General features: G+C 32.3%; 1 protein-coding gene across 2 annotated transcripts in view; it reads left to right on the top strand.

Moving 5' to 3' along the window:
• The window catches only part of LOC134716347 (microtubule-associated protein 1B-like), a 33,336-nt gene extending 18,553 nt beyond the window's left edge, over window positions 1–14,783 (top strand). For both annotated transcript variants that reach the window (XM_063579286.1, XM_063579284.1), the window contains one exon: window positions 7,034–14,783. In XM_063579286.1, coding sequence (XP_063435356.1) covers window positions 7,034–11,313 — 4,280 coding nt within the window. In that variant the 3' untranslated portion in view covers window positions 11,314–14,783. The remainder of the gene's footprint in view (window positions 1–7,033) is intronic.
• Window positions 14,784–20,801: the final 6,018 nt, after the last annotated feature.

The raw sequence follows: 20,801 nt of genomic DNA, 5'->3' as shown, positions 1-20,801 counted from the left end.
AAGTTATTAAAAAAACATGTTAGAACATATGGGTTGTCTTGATAATGTCTAGAGAAAGTTTAATATCATCAGTGAGGTCATACCTTTCATCAGGAAGAAAATTATCTTTTTCACTCAGAATGAATTAGATTTCCCAATGAGTAATGTGTATCAACTAACATGTAAAACGCATGTTATCTTGGCATGCAGCCAATTAATGCATGTGCTTTCAATTGATCATTGTCAATCATACTAAGGCATGACAAAAAAGACAGAAGAATGTTGTGATAATCTTAATGTTTGTCAATTGACCATGTACATGTTAATACATAAGATGAGTGTAAATTTTATATTCTGTTGATATCATTAGGTGTAATAGTGTTTTTACCTTACTTCATTGACTCCTGCAGTTAGTGATGCAATAACGTTTTGTGTTTGGAAGGAGTTGTCTGTTAGTTTATATCATTTCAATATAAACTGGTATTTCCAGGATTATATAGACATCTCATGGATCTCCCCAAACACTGTGACAGAATAGGTGTCATGTACTTTATTAAATGCCCACATCGTGGCAGAGGCAGATAATTGTATGCCCCTATCCCAGTGGGGGGTGGGTGTGGCATTAAATTTTACCCTTGTCAATTTTCGTTTTCCGTTTTCAGACTTAAGTTTGCTTAAACTAAATGATATGAAACTTGTACACTATGCTTATTGCAACCAAACACAGATCTAGTTTGAATTTGAATGGTGTAACTTTCTGGTTCTTGAGTTATGTCCCCTTGTAATTAAAAAAAAATACAGAATTTACTGTCTTATTTATAAGTGTGGGACATAGGTATCACATGGACATATTTTTTTATTTATTTTGAATCTTAAAGGGTTTTCAAAAAGCAATGAATTTTGCTAATTTTTTACTAGACGACCCATAAATTCAACTTTACCTTTGTATACAAATATGTTTATTATATCCTTAGTCAAGGAATATATAGGTAATATTTTCATAACTCATTCTCTCCAGTACTACTTTTAAGGGCATATCCAACAGTTTATTTCTGACGGTGAGAATTTTTTCCCTTTAAGATATTTTATTCTTCAATTGACAGAGAATCGAATTTTGCCCAAAACAATATATGTTGTCGATTTCGTTTTTGCAAAAAATGCTGGTGAAAATTGAACATTTTTGGAATTTTGGAGTAAAAAACGTTTTTTATTTAAAAAATTTAAATATGATTTTTTAATCAAAATATACTTATATAATTGGGCGCAAATTAAAGCAAAATAATTCAAGATGGTTAGAAAAATCTAACTTGACCATTTAAAGAATTAATTCTTTCTCAAATAAAGCCAAAAACGTCATGGTTACCCCCAAAAACGGTAAGAAATGAACATTTGAAATGCACATTTTAGATTTTTTTAAATGTTTCTAAAGGTGTCGATTTGACCAAAGTAAGATATGTTATTCTTTGAAAAAAATGGAACGTCATAACGTTTTGAAAAATATTTGTCACCGTACTCGTTTTTGAGAAAAATCGAGTAATATCATACTGTTTACTCAATCCCTTCCGTAAGCCTCACAAATTGCGCCAAAAATAAGACGTTTCGGAACGTAACGTTATAGTTCCCGCTAATTTTTCATAGGCAGTGCGACGGTGTTGCAGACAAATGTATTTTTACACTGTGACTTTGTTGGATAGTTGTCTCGACAGCAGTCATGTCGCCTCTTCTTCTTTATAATGGACCAGTATATGAACGAGATAATAATTCAGTTAGCTCTACTATAGTGTTCGCCAAAATTGTGAAACCCGAATGTGAAACATGCAAACCATTAACCCGAATAATTCAGTCGTTATATTCCGCTGATCTACGATTACTACATAGCAAGTAGGAGAGATCGATTACGGGGAGGTACTGAATTATTCGGTTTAGCAAACCATGGAATAACAAACTATTAAAATAGTCCCCGGCTATCGTATACGGTATTTCATCCCTCTTTTACAACAAACGAATTACACGTTAGAAGTCCGTTTCTGTTTGTCGGTCTATAGTACAAAGCAGGGCGTATTATATATTCTTGTTGCAGTTTTGGCTTTTCCTCTTTACAGACTTCTAGCTATAACAAAAATCTGTATGTTAACTCTTAGAGTTATATGTGTCGTTGGTTTCGCTGACGTATTAATGTATACCTTTAAAATCTTTATCATTAAAAATGGATTAATTGGGTATAGAAATATTCCGTCTCTGGACTGCTCCTGTCCGACAGTTACGTGTATATATTTGCTAAAATTGGGTGCGGCCGTTTAGCTGCTCGGATGTATAAATTTGCAGCCTCATTTAGTCGAAATAAAAATGTCGTTATATCAGATGCATAGAGTAAGGAGAGTTTCGCGCTATCTATACGCTAAAATACTATCTAAATAAATGATTGAAGGGATAAAGGAACTTCGAATAAAATCTATAAACAACAACAAAGGTCACATGAAAATTGAAGTTGCTCCTTTTGCAGTTGTAGATGAAAACATACTTTGTTGAACAAAACAGATCAGTTTGACATTAACTTGAGCATAAACAAAACGACCGAAAAATGTTGAATGTTAAAATAAATTGTGGACATTTTTTCGTGTGTTTTTGCTTTTATGACATATTTACTATAATTTATATAAGTATATGAAATTGAAACTGTGACAGTATTTTTTTCACCTAAACGAGCCTGACTGCCGTGGTTTTACGCTTCAATATATGAGTTATTGCATATATACACAATGGAAATTGTTTTCTGTTCTACTGCCCTCTACATAGTTTGGCTGTATACAATGTAACCACTGATGTAGACTACTAGAGTGGGGCGCTCATATTCGCCGTGGACACAATTACGCCGTTTTATAATTTTAAGGTGTAAAAACTTCAAAGGATGGTTGAAATGGAAGAAATATGCCGATAAATTATATTTTTAAAACAAATATGGTTATTTTTGAAAATGAGACATAATTTCGGAACTAACCGCAAAGGACAGAAAAACGGACATAAAAAAAAAATTCAAAGAAATATTTCTTAGTTATTTTCTTGACTGATTGCCCAAAATTTCAGTTTTTTACACCTTTCAAATGTCTGCTATTCATCTATAATGAAATTTATTTGATAAATATTGTTTAAAGCTGCAGTTATTTGGTTTAAAATAGATATTATGCAAAAACGGCGAATATGTGTCCCCCGTTGACAAAAAATCAGGAAATTTCAAACACCCTTTAATCACACTTTTCAGATGATTTTTCTCAAAACAAACACGTTTTCAAGCTAAGAATAATTTGCATTTGAAGTTATCTTCATATAGAAATATCAGTATACTTCAAAAACATAAAGACCTGAACATAAACTGAAGAAAACATGGAAAGATATGGCGAAATTGAGCACCCCACTCTATATTATTATTGATTATTCAAAAAAGTGAATTCAAAGAGAAAGATGCGGAAAGAAATTCTAAAATTTTCGTTTTTAAAATAAGATATAAAATAAAAATAAAAAAACAAAACTGGAACACTGTTTGAGACAATTATCAGTTGAGAACTAATGATTATGCATCACTATATGAAACTGATGAATTTATTGCTGCCGTGCTCCAGTGGCAAATATATCACGCATATCTACGACGAGGCGAGAGTGGATCGATTGATACATTATCAAGATATAAAGAGTGTACTAGCGGTAAAACGTATGCCGTACTCGATAAAGTTGAATGATGATCAAAATCGTGAGTAAAGCTATTAGCCCCCCCTCCCCATTTTGAATTATGGTATTTTGTCAAAGGCTGTTTTTTTCCCATCATGTTATGGACATACTGACTGAAAAGGGCGTGTCTAACTAGTAAAGACACCTACACTGTTTTTTTTTGTGTTTTATTTTTTAATTATATTTGTTTCCTCATACATAAGTAAACACCAACATCGTCGGATATTTTCTACTTGCATGTCAGTGTATATATTACAATGTTTTCCTATTTCAATATTTTTTTATTACTGTGTCATCTTTTGTTTTACATAGTTTACCGGTTAAAGTTTATATTCATTTAAAGAGCTACTGTATATCTATTAGCACTTCAACGCAAAGCTAGATGCATGATAAATGCTATTTTACGCCGTATTTATTTTTTCTCAAGAAACCTTTTTTTTCATCTTTCTCAAGTAAAACCAAACTTTAAGTTTTCTATCCTGAATGACAAAATCTCGGAAAAAGTTGATAAAGAACTAATTACAATTTGTGTTACTTTCTTATGCAATAATAAATCATTATGCATTTGCTCTCGTTGTTTTCTACTGTATTGAAGATAATTTAATAAAACGGAAACTTAAAAGTGAGTATGGTCTAGTAATGATTAAGATAATTGCAGTTCTTTTATAATAGACCAAATGGACAAAGATATCTTTTAGTTTTGAATTCTAGTTCTGCTAATATTCTGTATGATTTTTTTGCCGATTCCCGCCGTGCCATTTCCAATGAGGAAAGAAACCGCTCTTTCCAAACGGCCATTATGACGTCGTTGAAACACCGTGAAATTACGGGAAACAATAGACGACGTTTACGTTTGTTATTACCTCCCCTGAAACTGTTGGATATGCCCTTAAACAGAATGACTCAATATTTGGTCTCCAGCGAAGCCATAACTTTCTATATCTAGGGAATTCACAGATCTGTCAGGCAACGACTTCAAATTTTCCAATACTTCGAGTGGAGGCATGCTTTATAACATGACAACTTGTATTAATCCTTGTTACTTCTTACAACTTTTACTATACTTTTTAAAACAAAACCTTTTAAATTTTGGCAATATAATGAATTTATTGCTATCAGCAGAATCCATTTACTTAATTTTGAACTTGTTAATCATGCTAGGTGTAATTTTGTCAATTAGAAGAAGATAGCAAATAGCTCTATTTATTTTTCTTAGAGATTAGTTTCTGTGTGGTAACACTCTTTAAATCAGTATGGATTATGATAAAAGTAAACAATGATTAATTTACACCTACATCTCAAGGTCGTACTGCATATTCTTAAATGTATGGGTAGCCATTTTAATAGTTATTTTATGGAGTGGGACAGTCTTTTGTATAGTACATTTTATTTATTTAAACCATCTCAACGTAAGATCCATTAGGAATTACCATATGTTGTATCATGTTTTCATTATTTGATTGGCACATCTTTTAATTGTTTCTGTTAAACTTATTCAGAATTTAAAACTCAGAACAGTTTAAAGCAGAATTATTGCATACACACCCAATGGCAGTTCCAGAAAGAGGGTTGGGGGTTGAGGGGTTGAACCCTACCCTTTTTTTTGACGATCAATGCATTTGAATGGGGACATATGGTTTGAACACACGCCCCTTTTATCCTGGGTTGGGAACTCCCCTTTAGGAATCCACCCCTGCACACCTGTTTATTGTTAAGGATTGTGTGATGCCCTCTACAAATGCGTTGATATTCTTGTTGGATTGCTGCCTCATTGATGTAAAAGCCCACCTCTCGTTTTATTCATACAACTACATTACATTTTGAATAAAAGTATTATTCTGCTACCTAGTCACATTTCAACCATTCTGCTATCTGATAACTAATCATTGCTGAAAGTGGCGTTAAATTTGAGTATGATTATAAGTTACAGTAGAATACTTTTATCTTTGTACATTAGGAGGTGTTATAAAAGTAATTGGCATTAAATTCTTTATAAGATAATATTTTATGGTGTATTGGTTTTACAATCTTCATTATATGATATTTTGATCAAAATAAGGCACATAAAGATTACTGCATCGTCTGCTGTTGAAGCAAAGAATTGTCCGTCTGCTATTTAAGCAATGCACTGTCGTCTGCTGTTTAAGTTAGGAATCGATACAAGTCTGAAAGGTATGCATGTAAATGTGCATGTTTGTCATGGGTCGAACTGAATTAATGAGAGTTGACAATGATGTTTGTTTGAATTGTCAAGAGATTTGACAGAGGACTTGAATTAATTAATTTTTGTACCTTTTCTTTATGACTTCCCAGGTCTTAGAAACCTTGAAAATAAAATGTTTTGTCATACCCACGGCTAACCACTGCATGATGTCTTTGCTTTGTTTGATTGATATAAAAAGATTAAAAACATACATGTATCTTTGTAAAGTATAAATTTAAACAGATATTTGATTGAATACCTGCTTTTAATCTTGTTTAATGTACATGTATATGTGTAACAAATGTCCTTTCCTGTATATGTATTACAAATGTCCCTAATGTTGCATGTTGTTTTGTATAATACTTTTGGTTTGACCCTTACTGTGTTTTTAATATGAACCTGTATCAGTACTGTCTTCCCATCTCTAATATTTTAATACTGAGAATTCAGAAAGTCATGTTTGCAGTTATAATAGGGCTTGCAGGAAAAACTGCATACAAATATATGTGTCAGATTTTGGAATGCTTATCATTGTAATACTCTCCCTGCTGCATTATTCACAATAATAAAACCTTGCAACAGATTATAAATTTACAGTAATTAAGATCTCCATGCAAACTGTGTAAATTGTATTCTAAAATTTGTATCTTGCATGCACAGTGTCCATAAGGAAATAGTTGTTTGAACAGTAAGACTGGTCAGAGGCTATGTTTAAGGATTCTTGGAATTATTGAATTGGAGAACAGTTCAGGATAAATCATATGTCATAATATGATATAGACAGAATTTACTTTCTTGATAGTACCAGTATATATGTCTATGTCACACAGGTTCATTTTCAAATTCAAAGTGCAAACTTTACATATTACAGTTCTTTTAAGTCCAAAAATTAGGGGAAGATTTGTTTCTTCCATAGATTTGAAAATTTATATATTTACACAACAGATTACAGGAAAATTTTACAAAATTCCATTTTCAGATCATCTCTTATCCATTTCCATTCCATAGAAATTTTCATTATTTCTTGTTATAGGTTGAGAATTCAGTTGTTGCATAGTCAGATAGTCAAAAATATAAATTTATCAACATTTTGTCACATAATTATTATACTTTATTTATATATTTCAGGTGAACGAGTACTTAACTATGGTACAGAAAAGATGGCCTCCATGATAGTTGTCAACTCTCATCTGGAAACATTGGTGGCAGCACTGAAAAATTTCTTGACCTTAAGTGCTCCGTATAAGCACCTAATATACGCTGGTCACTTCTTCTCTGGTAATGGAGCGTGGGTGTTACAGGATGACACTTTCTCTATTGCAAGCTTCGCTCAAATGTGTAAAGATAAAGAAATCGAGGATGCGATGAAACAACAAAATGGTGGACAGATTAATTTCTACTTCAGCAAAGGAGGTGAATGGAAAAGTGACAGCTTAAAGAAACTAGAAGTTTTCAAAAACACTGTTGTAAAAGTTAGTTCTGACGAGAAATCTTTAGATAATGTTCATGGTGTATTGCAATTCACTGCCTACATTGCTAGCTTTATTAATGCTAAAACTTCAGAAGATTTGTTGAGAACATCTGACGTTGTAGGAAGTATAAGATTTAACAAGCCTACCTTATATATCTTCCCTGGAAGTGAAGGAGATTCATCATTGTTTGGAGTTAGCGGCTTTAATCTTTTGATAAATGGTGGATACAGTAGAAAAGCTTGTTTCTGGGACCTTACCAGACATCTAGATCGTATTGATGCTTTTCTCATGACACATTTAGGCACTGATAATGTATTTGGAATAAGCACCTTGCTGAAGCGGAAGAGTACAGAATATATTCATCCAGAAATAGGTCACATGTATTTGAATGGTTCAGATAAAGTCAGTCATTCAGCAGTAGTCAATGGTCAGGCAGATAAGGAACCTAGTTTATGCATCAATTTGTCTGATGAAGGAAGTAGATTAATAGAATATGCAAAACAACTTGGACATGTTCCACAACAATGCACACGTCCAATGACTTCACAGCCATTACAACCTATTAATTTGTATCACAAAGTAGGTCACGGATCATTGAACATGTATGTTTTGAATCCAGTCTCCGATAGTAAAGAACTAAAAGACTTTTATCAACATTGGAACAAGCACCTGTCTGAACATGGTTCCCTGCACCAGATACCAATTCAGAACCAGTTATCAGTATGTACACTTCTTGTATGGCAACCTGCAGATCCAAATGAAAAAATTACTAGAATTTTCTTTCCTGGAAATGCACCCCAGTACAAACTACTAGAAGGATTAGAAAAAATGAAGCACTTAGATATTTTGAAACATGCATCTTGTACAGCAAAAGATTTGGAAAGTAAACCAACCTCTGCAACAAAAAGGAATTCCTTGGCTGCACGTCCTGCTCCAAGTAAACCCCCTGTAAAATCAGCTGAACCAGCCACTGCTAAAAGTTCAAAACCGGTAAGTGAAGTTAGACGAACATCAGAATTGAGAGCCTCTTCAGATAAGAAAACCTCAGAAGTAAAATCTTCATTTGAACGCAAAAAGCCTGAACCAAAAAAAGAGGAAAGTAAACCACAACCCTCTAAACCAAGAGTCCCGACAGCATCCTCTTTAAGGGCAGATAAAGGTTCAAAAGAGGATGAGAATAAGAAGACAGCAAAGAAAGATGATAAAGCAAGTAAGCCAACAAAAACAGCTCCAGCTGCCAAAACAGCTACAAAGGCTAAAACTGAAACTAAGGCTAAAAAGGAATCCCCTACCAAAGCACCAGCAGAAAAACCTGTAGAAAAAGTGGAGGAAGAAGTGAAAGAAAAAGTAGAGGAAAAAGAAGAGAAGAAAGAAGTAGTTGAAGAAGTGCCAATTGTTGAGGAACCTCCTGTAGCTGTAGTTGAACCAATGCAGGAATCATCATTACTGGATCTATCTCCTAATGAACCAGTTGTTGATCTTTCTCCTTCTGAACCAGTTGTTGATAGTGGATTAGCAACAGATACTGGTGTTAGTGAAGTAAAGGAGGCATCACCAGAGCCACTACCTAATCCTACTGATGAGTATGACCAATCGAATACTTCCTCTCCTGATGACCTTGACTTGATGGGAATAGGAGGAGCTGAGATGGGAAATAAGATGATGGAAAGTTTCCATGAAGGTTACAATGGAGGAGATTTAATGTCAAACGGAACACCTACTGAGGAACAGGGGCAGAATTTGAATAACTTTGGAATATATGATGACAACGTGGATGTCCAGCCAGAAGCTCTACCAGAACCTGTTGAATACCCTGCACAGGAAGCTTTCTCACAACCTGATATGATCCCAGTTAACGATAGAAAAAGTAATGAGGAGAAACCTCTGATATCTGGAATGGCACCCATTGAACCGGATGTTGTACAAGGTCTTGAACCAGACGTTGATCTAACAGCAGCCACTACATCAACTCCACTAGATGATAAACCTCCATTTGATTTTGATTCCTCCGAAAAATCTATCCCTTCAGCTGAAAGTGAACCACTTCAACCAACAACACAAGACCCAATGCAGAAGTCATTGTATGGTGATGATATACCAGATCAGGGTTCAGAGGCATTTGAATCATTGACAAATTCTGAATCTTTGATGTCCAGCAAAGCAGCTGACATTGCAGAACTTGACCAAACATCAGAAGATTTGATGCAAAAAAGTATGACTACTAGCCAAGAAATGGATCACCATGAAGAAGATAATGTTATGGAGAGGGAAATACAGGGAGATAATCCACCTGATGTAGTACAAGTACAGGAAAAATTTGAAGATGAAGATATTGTGGAATCACAAAATAAAATACAAGAGAATATTATTGAATCGCAAGGTAGGATGCAGGAAACCATTGGTGAAGTAGATGAAGATGAAATCTCACCTGACGAGAATGACAGTCAGGTGGATGTTAGTGAACGAAACTTAGATGGCTTGGAAGATAACAAAGGACAGTTAGACGAAGAAAAGGTCGACGATGAATCTCCATATGCATTTGAAAATAAAGCTTTTACTCAAGGTGCAGAAGTTAACGAGAAAGAAAGTTCTCCAGAGCTGAAAGAGAGTCAGGAGAAAGATTTTGATCTCACTGAACCAGAGGTTAAAGGTCAAGATGAGATTTGTGATGAAGGTTCCATCAGTCCAGATGAAGGTGTAGTTGAGGACAAATTTGCTGAAGAAGAGGAGGATTATTTATGTGATGACGATAAAGATTTAGCACATGGTAAACAAGATGGAGTTGGTATTGAGGTTTACGAACAGGAAGATGAAGAACAACAAGTTAAGGAGTCTTTGGATGGAACACATGAACAATATAATGATTCACTAGAGGTGTCTAACATTCCTGAAGCCTTTGAAAAGGATGAAACTCCTGACCCTAAAGAAATACAGTCAGGAGGTGGTCTTGGGACTCCAGAAACACCAGAAAAAAGACCTTTGGAATCCATGGACCCATATGATCCATTTTGTTCTGGTAGTCCAAATATGCCATCCATGCAAACATCAGATCCATTTGCACAATATGAGGAGCAAAGAAGTTCCTCCGAATCTCCTTCAGAAGAAGTCAAGCCAGTAAATGGATTGGGTTTTGATCCTTATGCTCCTCAATCACAGAGTCCATTTGGTGAGGCTGCTTTCAAGGAGAATATGGAGGCTGAAGAGGTGGAGAAAAAATTGTCAACTAATCCTTTTGATCCAGAAGCAGAATGGGGAAAACCAATGGGCCTACCTTCTCCCCCACCCCCAGATGCAGGTGCTAAGCCACCAGCAGGAAATGGCAAACCATCTTCAGCTAAAAAGACTGCCAAGCCAGATCCAGCTAAAAATGGTGTGAAAAAAGATCCTCTAGCTACTAGTAGAGCAAAAGCTAAATTAGATACATCTTCAAATGGGCCATCCAGCAAGCTCAATACAACTAGGACCAGGCCTGCAAGTGCTGCTGAACCAAAGTCTAAGCCTTCCACTTCCCTGGGGAAAAGACCCTCAACATCTACAGGTTCCAGTAGAGCAAGCCCAGCTGTAAAGACCCCTCCACTTCCACCATTTACACCATTCTATGTAGATCTGACATACATACCAAATCATGGAAATCCATCATATAGCGACATAGAATTCTTTAAACGAGTTAGAGCTAGATATTATGTCCTCAGTTCACTTTCACCTAACCCACAAACTCTCACAGCTTTAATGGAAGCAAAGGAAACTTGGGATAACAAGAATTCAGAAGTCACATTAATACCAACCTACGATAATGATACTTTACGGCACTGGATGGGTCTCAATCGTGATAAATTGAGCGAGCTAAATATAGATGTCGGTCCTTCTGCAAGTCGTTGTACAATTCATCTTCAAGATCATGAAACGAGCTGCTCAGCCTACCGGTTAGAGTTCTAGTTGTGATATTAGACACTGTATATAATTTATTAACATTTCGACCAAGTTGCAACAAGAATGTGAGCTTAATAGTTGTTTCTTGTCCAGGCCACACTTTTGTGAATTCTGCATTTGCTGTCAATGTCGCAGCAGTGTTTTTTTGACATTTTGCCAGAAATTAGAAATAGTGTTCAAGGTGGAAATGAACCATATGTCTATATATTAAATTCAGCGCACCAGTTTTCACAGGATTATCTTATTGGACTTTTCTTTTCTAATTAATATTTAAAGAACAGGATAATGAATAAGGTTCATTAATTTAAGAGAGTAGTTGAACTGTTTACATTAATTACCAATTTTTGATCAGTTTATGAAAAGAGAAATATATGGTTACCCTTGGATCTGTAAGAAAGCAATCATTACCATGTGCAATAACATTTTTTATGCTTTAATAATGAACAATCGTAAAAATCGTAATACTGAACAATCGTAAAAATCGTTATACTGAACAATCGTAAGACTGAAGATATGTTTGTGATATGGTCTACAAAATTATTAGATAAAGAGAAGAAAATGTGGCCTTTTGTTAAATGATGGTTTTTGTTTTTGAAACAATCTTGGTTTTTTTATAATTTATTTCTCTCTTTTCAATGTTATACATGTATTATAATTATTTTTTCTTATTTGTAAAATTCCAATTTGTTCTGAAATATATAAATTTTCTGCAAATTTTATCAATTTGATATCTGTCAGACTCATAACAGTGCTTTACATTGAGAAATAAGGATGAGAATTGACATAAAAAAAAGAGCAACCAAAATGGATGTTTTAAATTCCATGATGTCTGACTGTCATTTTGTTTTTTACAGTTTGCTACATTCAATTAAAATATCTAGGTGGATATTTTTTTTACTAGTAACTCAAATTTTGTTCCTTATTGATTAAGGCAAGGGTTGAACTCTGAACTTACTGAATATCTATTTGATAATGCAAGGATTGAAAATGTTGAACTCTGAATTTACTGAACACCTATTTTAAAAAGCAAGTGTGAAAAAGATTCAACTCTGAACTTATTGAGCATAAATGTCACAAAGCAAGAGTTGAAAGGGTTTATTAATAACATATATTTTATATGGCAACAGTTTAAGGTGTTGAACTTATAAATTACTGAAGAAACAAGGGTTGAAAATGTTGAACTCTGAACCCACTGAAGCTATTGTATAAAGCTTTTGATTTTGCTTTAAGTGAAAGCAGAGATGCTTGTGTTATAAGATTTGCTATAATGATAAGGATGTGGTTGGTTTTTGCATCAAATTTATAACATAGATTGTAGAAATGAAGAAAAAAAATGTTTGTTTAATCTCACTGTTATTTTTTATAATTAATATATATTTAAATTTTCTTTGTTTATAACACTTATCAGTAGACTAAATCAATGAATAATACTTCTTGTGTGATATTTATATATGTGTTGTAGTGTATAATTTAGATACACATCACAAACATGTATTGCCATATGTAGTCAGTATATTGTCACTGTCAGATTTTTGCTTTCTTTAAATACATGTACTTGAACAAAAAAAGTAAGATTTCATTATTAAAGCTATTCGAAAAATGATTTACAATGTTCAGACATTTATTCAGCTTTTAAATGTGGCTTTCTTAATCATTATGATTTATATAAAAAGTCAAGGTCATGCTTCATACTGAGCAATATATACCTGAAGTGAAAAATGAATAATTTCAACAGCTTGCACGACAAATGACAAATTCAGGCGTATCAATAAATGAGATCATATCAATATTTATAAAATGTTGGAATCTTTTATAATGTAATGCAAATAAAATATAAAAAAGGGGCATCTGACATCATAATACCAATATATATGGCAAAGCATTTATTTGATAATTAGCTGAACAAATGAGGTTGTAAAGGGACCATTTCAAAAGTTAATTCTTTCAAATGTCTCTGTGTTTGATTGTGAGAAAACCTTTTTGTACAAATAATCGGCTGTGAGAAACAAAAACTAATTAATAATTAAGTCAAATATAAAAAATTAATAGAAATGTTGAAAGAGTGGGTTTGTGTAAATTATGTGAAAGCTTTTGATATACTTGTGTATACAATGCCTCCTCTGTTTATTGTTAATAAAATGTATATTGTTTGCATGATTACCTAAGGGGCTTACAAAGGAGAATGAAAGTTGTTAGAGTAGCTGATAGGTTTTTTATAAAACCAAACATTTGATTTACTAATTTTAAAGTCCTTTGAGTCCCTTCATGGTAAATTTATATAGTGCTCAAAATCTAGTCAGTATTTAGCTAGGATCTCAATGAATAGAGAAAGAACTTTAATGATAGGCTTCCAAGTACAATGTAATTATATAAGGAGTAAGTTAATATATAGTACTGCTGGTAAAATTTGGAGATTTTTTTATATAGACAGTGTTAAAAAGTTCTATGTACTTGATGGATATAAAATATTATTTAACTGTTTAAATGCCTATTGTTTAGTCTCCTAAAACAGAGATCTTACGTGATACAGTACAAATTACTGTCTCATAAATTTTGATAAGCAAATGAACTTTAAGATGTCTTTCTCAAAGGATTATAAGTTGATTAGTTGGATGAAAACTTTTTTATATGGAAGGAATTTATATTGTAAAGCTTTGTATATGGGCTTAAGATGTTATAGTATAGGTTTTGGTTTTATTTTAGACAGCAAAGGAATGTAGATAAAGTGCAGATTCAGTAAAAATAATTATATTCTATTTCTGATGAAAACATTTTTCTAGTGAGAGACACTGGTTATGTCTTAAACCTTTAAAATTGATATAACTTAATCGGTAAAACAAAAACCAAAAAAATGAGGTTTGCATGTGTTTATAATTAATAGCTTTATAGTTTAGGCTATCCTGAATTATTTATCTATAGGAAAAAAATTAGTAACAGCATGCCAATCCTTTCAGACTAGTCTGCTAAAATTAAATGTTTCAAAGTTAATCTATTCAGAACAGCTCTTCAAAGTTAACTACAATCAAATGTACAATGGGAGATAACCCAATAAATTTTGAGTGGTGAGGGAAGTTCTCAAAATGTTTTGTATTTGTGTTTGTGTTGTGCAAAAAAAAAAAGGGTAAATTAAAATCACTTTTTTAGATAGTAAAAACATATAACTTAGAAAGGGTTTGTGTCAAGTGTTTATATTAATTATATAAATTTGTATTCTATACCATTTGATTTCTATGCATTTTTAATTTGCCATTGTTTTTTTTATATATTTTCAAAGATGAAAGATTTATACACATGTTAAACCATTTATTCAAATTATAAGCTGTCTTTATGCATACCACTGTATTTCTAATGCCAAGCCATTATTTTCATTCCGTTCTGTTTTTGTGTGTTTATTGCCTATTGCATTGTTGTACATGTTTAATATTCTATGTGAACAACAAATAATGGCCAAACATTAAATGTGCCTAAAGATAAAATGATCTTCAGAGTTATTAATTTGCCTGTAGAAATAAAAAAAAACAGGAGTATTTTGAACCATGTAGAACTATATGGAGTAAAAAATACTTTGCATACTTTATATATAAACTTGACTATTAAAACTAAAAAGAAGTATTGTAACAAAGAAATAAATCATAAGATGCAAATTTTAAGTTGATCAAAACAAATTGATGTACCTAACACTACAGGGAGATAACTGTAAAATCAGCTAAATGATTTAATTACGTTGTGTTGAAAAGGGAATAAGAAGCTTCTCAATGATCAAAATTGGTGTTTGTCAAACTTCTATATAACCAGTGTAATTTTTCTGACAAAACGGTTGGTTCAAAGTTTTTGAAATTTTGATAAGTTAATACTTTGTCGAATTTTTATGAAAATTAAACGAGTCAAATTTATTTTAGTGAAATTGTTGGGTACCACCTTAAGATTAATTTCCACAACTTTTGAATTTTTAAGATATGATGCTAAAGGTTTTTTACTCTGTATATACTATCTTAACTTTAGGATCTGTAGTTATACACGTGAGGCAAAACCTGCGAAGAAGCCTACTTTGCTACTGGTCAAGGAAGTTTCTCTGCAGACGACACCTGTGCTATTGTTATGGCCCCTTTAGAACTGTTTGAGAACCAAAACATTTTATTGGAAACCTCCACATTACAGGATTTGAAAATTGGTTTATAAAGTTTGGAATCAGATTAATGTTTTAGAATGAGGTGACATGTTATCTTGTAGAACTTGTCTATTTCCTAGCATGTGGTATGACAACCAGTGATTCAGGGAATGAGCTAGAGCTTGTAAAAACATCTGCAACGCACTGGGGAAAATCTTTGATAAGACGGACAATAAAAAAATCAGTATAAATGATAAAGTGCACATGCTGAAATGTCTCACCTACTTTACTCAACATTAATTTAATGTTTATAGTCATAAACATACATAATCTTAACATGTTCAATAAAATGAGGTCAAGGTCAGATAAACCAAACTGGAAATACATGAACACCTTACAATAATGCCATACACCAAATATAGTTGATATATTGCTTAAAGTTTCTTAGAAATGAACTTAACCAGAAAACTTAACATTGACCAATGAACCATAGAAAAATGAGGTCAATGTCAGATGATCCATGCCAAACAGACATAACGTTGGTTTTCCTGTTTGAAAGGTTTTACACTAGTAATTTTTTGGGGCCCTTTATAGCTTGCTGTTCAGTATGAGCCAAGGCTCTGTGTTGAACACCGTACTTTGATCTATAATGGTTAACTTTTATAAATTGTGACTTGGATGGAGAGTTGTCTCATTGGCACTCATGCCACATCTTCTTATATCTATATACACCTTAAAATCAATCTATGCATTAAATATAGTTGTAATATTGCTAATTATATCAAAGAAACCAACTTAACCAGGAAACTACATTGACCAATGAACCAGGAAAATGAGGTCAAAGTCAAATGATACCTGCTTGATAGACATATAAACCTAACAATCATTACATACATCAAATATAGTTGACCTAATGTTAAAAGTTTTAGGAAAAAACAGAACAAAACATAATAATTGTCATGGAAATGAGATGCGTCAATGCTTATACAACTGCATTCCAAATATGATTGACCTACCACTTGTGGTTCACCATAAAATAGACCTTATCACAAACTATTGCATTGTTGATGCCAGAAACAGCATACCTTTGTCTCACTTTTTGACATCGTTACTGAACACTGAGCATTGAACAGTGAAAAATGAGGTCAAGATAAAATAAAACCTGACAGCCTGGCATGTACATCATTAGATACTTCCATACATTAAATATAGTTGACCTATTGCACATAGTATGCCCCCCAAAAAAGACCAAAACACAGAAAACTTCACTTTAACCACTGAACCATGAAAATGAGGTGAAGGTCAGATGCCAGTTAGACATGTTTACCTTACAATCATTCCATACACTAAATATATTAGACCTACATTGCTTAGAACATCTGATTTATTGAATTGACCTTGAAAACTTAACCTTGTTCACTGATCTATGAAATGAGGTCATGGTCCAAATAAAACCTATCTGACATGCACGAGGACCTCATAATGTATGCACATACTTAATATAGTTATCTTAATACTCATGATCAAAAAGAAATTAACATTACAAAAATCTTAACTTCTTTATCAATTAATCACTGAACCATGAAAATGAGGTCGAGATAGGACATATGACAGACAGAAACTTCATAACGTGAGGCATCTATAAACAAAATATTAAGCATCCATGTATTCCACCTTCTAAAATATTAAGCTTTTAAGAAGTTGATTAAAGCCACTGCCACCAGCAATCACTATCCTTATGTTTGGCTTTCTACTACAAAAGTCACAGGCTCTACAGAAATAAAACAGGACACAAAGCAAAGATAAGTTTGCATATAATGTGACTTTGACACCAATAAATATGATCAATACCTGAGAGAGAGGAAAAATGTGTGCTAAAAACGCTGTTCAAGTCAATAATGGTATAAGCAACTTAAACTCAAGTATTTTGATCTTAAACAGAAATGGCAAAGTACTGTTGAGTGCACCTGCTTTAGTAATCAGAATTGAGTTTGCTGTTCAGAGTTTTTAGGTGAATGAAATTTTGTGGGTTCTAAGTGCTTTTTAGATTCCCCTTCTAAAGATAAACACAGACCTAAACATTAAAAAACAAAAGATGTATAGATATGTAGAAAGGTTTACTGTGGAATCATTTATTTTCGTGGATATCAATTTTCGTGGATTGCTGAAAATTTGCATATTCGTGGATATTTGATTTCGTGGTTTTATCAATTACTGTATACAAAACCTATTCAAAATATGCTATTCGTTGTGCATTTGAATTCGTGGTTCACCAGTACCCACGAATTCCACGAAAATTGGTATCCAACGAATATTAATGAATCCACAGTATATCTTCATGACCAAAAGAAACCTTAAGAAATAGCCAGATTCATCCAAGTTCAATGTTTTAACTTTACATTATGAAGATATGGTTCATGTTATATGAACCCGGCAAGACCTTTAACAATAAATTAACTCTACAATCATTCCTTACACATACAAAAATATTAGCTCTTTCTTATGGTATCAGAAAAAGGATGAAAAAACAATACAAAAACCTGAATTTTGACAAAACTAATCATTAAAAATCTGTCAAAAAGTCAGACAATCCTGCCAAACAGACATTTCAGCTTACAACTAACCCATTTTATAGCCAAATATGGTTGACCTACTGCATGTAGTTTCTACAAAACATTTATCACCATACACACTTAACATTGATTCTGCTAAAGGGAGATAATCATTCAATAGATCAAACTTCTAATAGTATCTTGTGATGTACTGTTTTGTATTCAAATTAGACTATAGAAAGCAGTAGCAGTAAGGTGCAGATTTGTTAAGAAAGTTAAGATGGAATCCTACATGTACATATTCATGCAAGTGATTTGATGATGTTACTTAGATCTGCTGGTACCAGTGTTTTTTGTCATTCGTAACATAATATCATTGAGTGAAGAACCTTTTATGACATTGATTTGTATATACCATGTTCAATAACTCTTAGTTTTACCATAAGACAGGATCAAGTACCAACACCTAGCCTTAAGTTTGTGTGCCAGTCCAAAACTAGGTAGTCAGTAGTCTTGTTAATCTATAAAGTTTGATTTTTCTTTCTTCAGATTTGGTTTACATGGCAGATCTTATGATAGTGTCTCTTACATTTATGTATAGCTTGTCTGTGGACTATGACTATATAGAACTAAGCCTCTTGCCATTGTTAGTCTTGTATGGTTTTTTTTTCAATTTTTTATCATTTGGATGTTTAGGAGATAAGTGTGACATCAATTTTACAGAACTATAAAAAAAGAAGATGTGGTATGATTGCCAATGAGACAACTATCCACAAAAGACCAAAATGACACAGACATTAACAATAGTATACATTATTGTTTAGGGCCTGGCTAAAGCCCATCTCCAGGAGTACAGCAGGTCTTTCTCAATGCATGGAAGACCCATTTATGGCCTTGAGCTCTTTTCTGCTCTTTGACAAATTCCCCTTTTCTATTTCATCTATTATTGAAGACCCTATTTTGCTCTATCGGTCTTTCTGGTTGTGTTGGCTTCTGTTGATGTCACATTGGCAAGTCTTGTTATTCAGTTAACAGATTAACAGCCAATAGAACAAATGTCTTTTAATACAAAGGACAAAAATAATATCAATAAGATTTCTTGTTTATTTTGTATAAAATAAGCCCATTTAGGCTTAAACAAATACTAATTGTATTCAACTATATATAAAATCAAACTTTTGTCATGCTTAATATAGAACCTTTCATCCTCATTTACATACACGTACATTCATTCATAGCAATTAATCATTGCACAAAACACAACTATAAGCCAATGCAAAACAATGGTTTACTATAAAAATTTACCAACCTAATAATGCATTTCATGTCCTTTTTGCATAAACAAAGCTTATTTTTTTACTCTAGTCTTGCTTAGGGAAACAATTCTATGTAACTTGTACAAAATCTAAATACTGCTGAGTTGACAGATTTGGTATGATCACATGGAATGTAAATGTTTGAAGTTTTTAATCATTAATGAATTTCTTTTTTGAAGTATTTTTTATGTCATAAATTAGTTTTTCAATAGAATTAAATTAAATCTATAATTAACTGATTTAACAATTATTGATACATGTACAAAAATTGTAATTTGCATAGCTGTTTATATCTATGATAAAATTGTAAAAAATTTTGATTGTAAAATAATTCATATCCTACAAAAATTTTGACATAAACTTGCATATTTATAATATTTCACTCTACTGTATTTGGTCCCAAACATATAGCTCCTAATATTTCATTCAATTCTATTTAATTATTCTATTCAGCATTTTCTCAATAGAATCACATCTCATATTGCCATTTGTGTTATATTTCATATTAACAACCATAATATGTCCATATCCAAGCACTGAGTTAAAAACATTCAATGATAAACAATTAAAAAATCTAGCACTATTGTAAATTATTCAAAACTTGCATTGCATTATTTTTCAAATCTACAAAAAAAAATCTGCAAATTTTATCAATGCCTCAAAGATTTTATATCATATTTGATAATTACTGAAAACTGAACACATAGACAAAGATGGAAGAACAAACAGAATACATCAGGTTTGATTATTTTGAAATTGTCCGTTTACTTTTTCAGCAAAAAATAAAGTAAAATAAATAATAAAATTTGGAAATATAACTCTAAATCAGTACAATGAAACTTGATGAGAAAAAGAATTGCGGGAAACAAAAGCAACCTAATGACTAAACTGGAAGAATAATACTTTATAATACTTTTATCTTTTCAATTCTATAGCTTTGCTTTCAATAAGTAATCTATAGGTTCATATTATACGTCATTAAACCATCAATAAGAAAAATACATGCTTATGACAGAATTAGCATTTATAAAACGCATAAACTTTTCAATGAAAATTTACATAATTTACAGTATGAACACATACTTTGGTTTGATTTCATATCACAATATTAACATCATTGTACATTACACAGAACTTATATATTCTTATCAAATGAAAACATAAACCTCCTTTAACAAATTGTATTTTTTTAATACAAAATAATTCACTATTAAAATGTGTATTTACTGAAAATGCAAAATATAGCAAGAAATATTTGTAAGGGGTTTAGCTGAACCCTGTGCATAAAATTTATTCACAGTATTGAATCGGATACTTAAAAATCTTTAAAAATTTGTCAACATGCCCTAATAATTCAATTTCAAATCAAAGAAAAAAGTGAAATTGAATTGATTTTTTTTTCAATTTATTGAAATAACTAATTTCATTGCAGAATCAAATGGTTCATAGAAACCTAATATTCAATTAAAAAAATATTAAATCATTTCCTCTACTGAAATATCGTAAAGATATATTTCT

Source organism: Mytilus trossulus, chromosome 4 (genome assembly GCF_036588685.1).
Source record: "Mytilus trossulus isolate FHL-02 chromosome 4, PNRI_Mtr1.1.1.hap1, whole genome shotgun sequence".
NCBI classification, from domain to species: domain Eukaryota; kingdom Metazoa; phylum Mollusca; class Bivalvia; order Mytilida; family Mytilidae; genus Mytilus; species Mytilus trossulus.
This window is presented reverse-complemented; position numbering and strand designations above follow the sequence as displayed.